This window comes from Gavialis gangeticus, unplaced genomic scaffold, assembly GCF_001723915.1.
Source record: "Gavialis gangeticus isolate Ggan-Ray unplaced genomic scaffold, GavGan_comp1, whole genome shotgun sequence".
Taxonomy (NCBI): Eukaryota; Metazoa; Chordata; order Crocodylia; family Gavialidae; genus Gavialis; species Gavialis gangeticus.
The window spans coordinates 1,298,236-1,301,771 of record NW_017729004.1 but is presented as its reverse complement, the minus strand read 5'-3'; the positions used below and the strand labels follow the sequence as shown (position 1 = coordinate 1,301,771).

Genomic DNA, 3,536 nt, shown 5'->3' with positions numbered 1-3,536 from the left:
ATGGATTTTCTCAGGAACGTTCACTGACTTCAGTACATTTATAATTGTAACCTTAACCTAATCACAAGGAAACAATTTCATTTGGTAAGAGGTCCAAGAGCGGATGTGAAAGCGCACACACTGTACGTAAAGAACGACAGAGTAGAACTTCAAGTCCCTGTGACTTGGAACAATGGACCATTTTTCGAGCGCCCCCAATTAAAACTGGAAGTCAGTGGCTACAGAAATTTGTACACAACAAACCTTTGCTTTGGTGGCAGCTGAGGCAAGAGCTGCAGCTGCAGCCGTTGCTACATTTCCTTCAGAGATCTCGTGTTCCACTTTCTTCTTCCCAGTATCACTCTCCTTGTCTTTGCCTGCATCAACGTTTTCCTTGTTCTCCTCTGCTTCCTTCTCTTCTAAAGAAACGCCAAAAATAACTTGATACATATGTACTTCAGTGTTAATGACTATCACACCAGGGGTAGGGTTACATAGCATGCAGATCTGTGCTCACACAGCCTAAATCCATACATCAGCATATTACAATGTTCCCACTAGGGTGTTTCACACTGTTCCGCCTCTACTTCAAGTGTTTTCACAAAAGCTATTTTAATTCCACAACTACGCACACCAGAGATCCCCGCCTACCCCTTCCCTGAACAGCCAAGGGTGGCACTCCGAAGTCCCTGCCTTCTCTACCCAGTTCATTTCTCTCCATCTTTGATCCAGTCTTGCAACAAACTAATCTTAAGTTGCGTTCCCAGCATCTCATCACCACCTTCATTTAGGAGATGCAAACTGAGACTAATGTCTTGTTCTACCTGTTCCTAAAACCCTAGACATGGCAAATCTGCCAGAAGAGATGGGTCAGACCTATGTAGCATGAGAGAATGTTCATAAAAGAGGACTGAAGTATTTTAAAATGTGTAAGATAAAATACTCAGAAACTGGAGTATCCCCAACTGGTCAAATGACTTGCATAGCCACATATGGAAACTGAGCAAGCACGATAGCTTCTGAGCATAAAAGCAACTCCGACTGTCTGCCCCTTTGCATGTGGAAGAGACAAGTGGCACGGCAATCAGGGGGAACTCCTTTATGCTGCATGTGCCCACTTTAGTACAGCAATTTATTCACCTACTCATTTACTGACAATATGAAAAAAGGCTCCAACGGAAGTCTAAATTGCTTTCATGAAAGAATTTAGTGCTAGAGCTCTGCAGTGAAATTAAAATGGAATATTTACTGCCGAACCAAGCAGCAGGCCTGATGTGCGAGAGGAAATATTTCTGCCACAATTAAGTTTATAGTCTCTTCCTACATCTTTGGAGAAAGGCTATTAAAGGTAACATGCAGTTGAGTAACAGCCGCTATCTATTACCTGGCTTGACATCAGCAGTCACTTCACTGTCTTGCTCCTTTTCTGGATTTCTCTCATTTTCTCCTTCCTGAACTTTTTCACCTTCCTCCATTTCACCTTCTCCTTTACTTTCCACCTGGCGGGTAGAAGGGAGAGGGAGGCAGAGCAGAAGAGAAAAGATAAGAGACATGCAACATTAGCGTGGTTCACAGCTCCATTTTAAAATTGTTCCAACATCCCTAGGAAGGTAGATTAAAACTGAATTAATTTTTTGAGATGCATTTGAAAACCAAGATCAAGGTTTTGGGGGAAACAGGGATGACCACACTGGATCAGGCAGTCTATTCAGTCTGGGAACCCAGCAGTCAGAAATGGATAGCAGATGTTTTGACTGAAGATGCAACAAAAAATTTGGCAGCAGGAAATATACACTGACCTGTCCTGGCTCCCACCCGTCATCTCATTTCAACACGTATTGGTTAGGGATGTGCTTAAAACCTGCTGCATAGAAGGTGTTGCATCTCTTGGAAAATCTGTTACATTGGATGTAATGAACCTGGATCCCCTTGATAACAATCCAGATGTCTATTCCTATTGTGAATTTTGCTACATTCATTGCCACTAGATATATCTGAGGCCATGAAGCTGCAGCCTAATTACTCACTGTGTGAAAAAGCCTTTTTGCCCTGTAGCTAGAGGGGAACAATAAGCATTTCCACTCTAGATCACACTTTTGTAAACAGAATAAAGTGTTTCCTTCAGGGACTCTCTCTTTCTAAAACTTGGGGGACTTAAACCACATAAGAAAATCAGCAGTGGTTTCATGGATAAAGCTAGAGGTGACAAATACTTCTCCATTTGGAATTCAATCTGAACTGTTAAATACGTCCAATCTATTCTGTTCTACAAGATGATGAATCATTTTCCAAGAAGTCTGGATCAATGAGTTTCATGCTCTTGTTTACCATGTGCTATATTTACACATCTTTCAAAAAAGCAATGTAAAAATTATGCAAGAGAAGAATACAGTAAGCAAGAAGTAACATCTAGAACGATGCACTTTGCATGCTATTATAGCCAGTAACATTTCATTTATTTGACTGAAAAAATGGGATGACAAGGAAGTATGACAGATAAGAGCAAACACAGCAACTTAAAGCTTTATCTTCAGTAAAGCCCTACAGCACAAGTCTGAATCCAGTCCAGGTCAGAAGTCACTGCCTTTAGTAATGGACAGCTTTGCTATATGAAAGGAGCTACTGCCCACCAAGTCACTGTCACAAGTGTCTTCTCCTACTGATACTCTCCATGAAGATGAATATACGGAACAGGCAGACCAGACCACTTGGTAGGACAGCATTTGATCTTGCACACACTGAAGCCAACAAGAATTTGCCTCTGACTGCAATTAATGTAGGATCAACCCCTAAACCAGGGCCAAGTCACACTGCCAGAAGACCCCTATGCCATCACGATCTGCACTGGAACACTTCCATGGACAAAAGACTTCACTCCAGCTGCCCACCAGCTCCAAATGATACCCAAAATGGAAATGCAAGAATTATGTTTGTTGTTTCTGTCCTCTCAACATCCTCTATATGCCAGCTCTGAAAATGGGTTACACAGACAGTGCAACACAATGTTTTAGAAAGCTCTGAAAACAGGAAACTTTCTTGGATGGCACTCCCCTCTGCTGGTCTTGTACCCAATGAAGGGTTCTCAACCCTGAGGAGACAATTTCTCACTGAAGGAAGCTAAGTGGAGCCACAAGGCTCACATGTGATGTTTCAAATCCTGAATCAGTGTCGCTGCAACACCTTTTGTTGCTGCGGAGAACAAGATGCAGACCAATGGCTTGAAGCTGCAGCAAAATAGGTTTAGGTTGAATATCAGGAAAAATGTAATTCCCTGTTAGATCAGTGCAGTAGTGGAACAGAGGCCTAGGGAAGCTGTGGACTCTCCATCACTGGGGCGCTCAAGAGAAGGTGAACAGGTATTGCTCAGGGATGATCTAAGAGCAACAATGCCTATATGCTCTCTTGTGGGTATGTCTCATGATTCTGGGTTTTGCTGGTTGCCACTGGGACTGGGACTGGGACTGGGACTGGGACTGGGACTGGGACTGGGACTCCCCCCCCCGCAACGTTAGGGTTTTTGTGTTTTTGTTGTTTTTTTTTTGGGGGGGGGGGGGGTG

The 3,536-nt window shown here is 43.1% G+C and overlaps 1 protein-coding gene across 1 annotated transcript in view; it reads right to left on the bottom strand.

Moving 5' to 3' along the window:
• SMARCC1 (SWI/SNF related, matrix associated, actin dependent regulator of chromatin subfamily c member 1) overlaps positions 1-3,536 on the bottom strand; it is a 200,010-nt gene that overhangs the window by 55,056 nt on the left and 141,418 nt on the right. Inside the window, exons 24-25 of the mRNA XM_019507918.1 lie at positions 1,364-1,478; positions 244-398 (exon numbers count right to left, since the gene is read on the bottom strand). Coding sequence (XP_019363463.1) covers positions 244-398; positions 1,364-1,478 — 270 coding nt within the window. The remainder of the gene's footprint in view (positions 1-243; positions 399-1,363; positions 1,479-3,536) is intronic.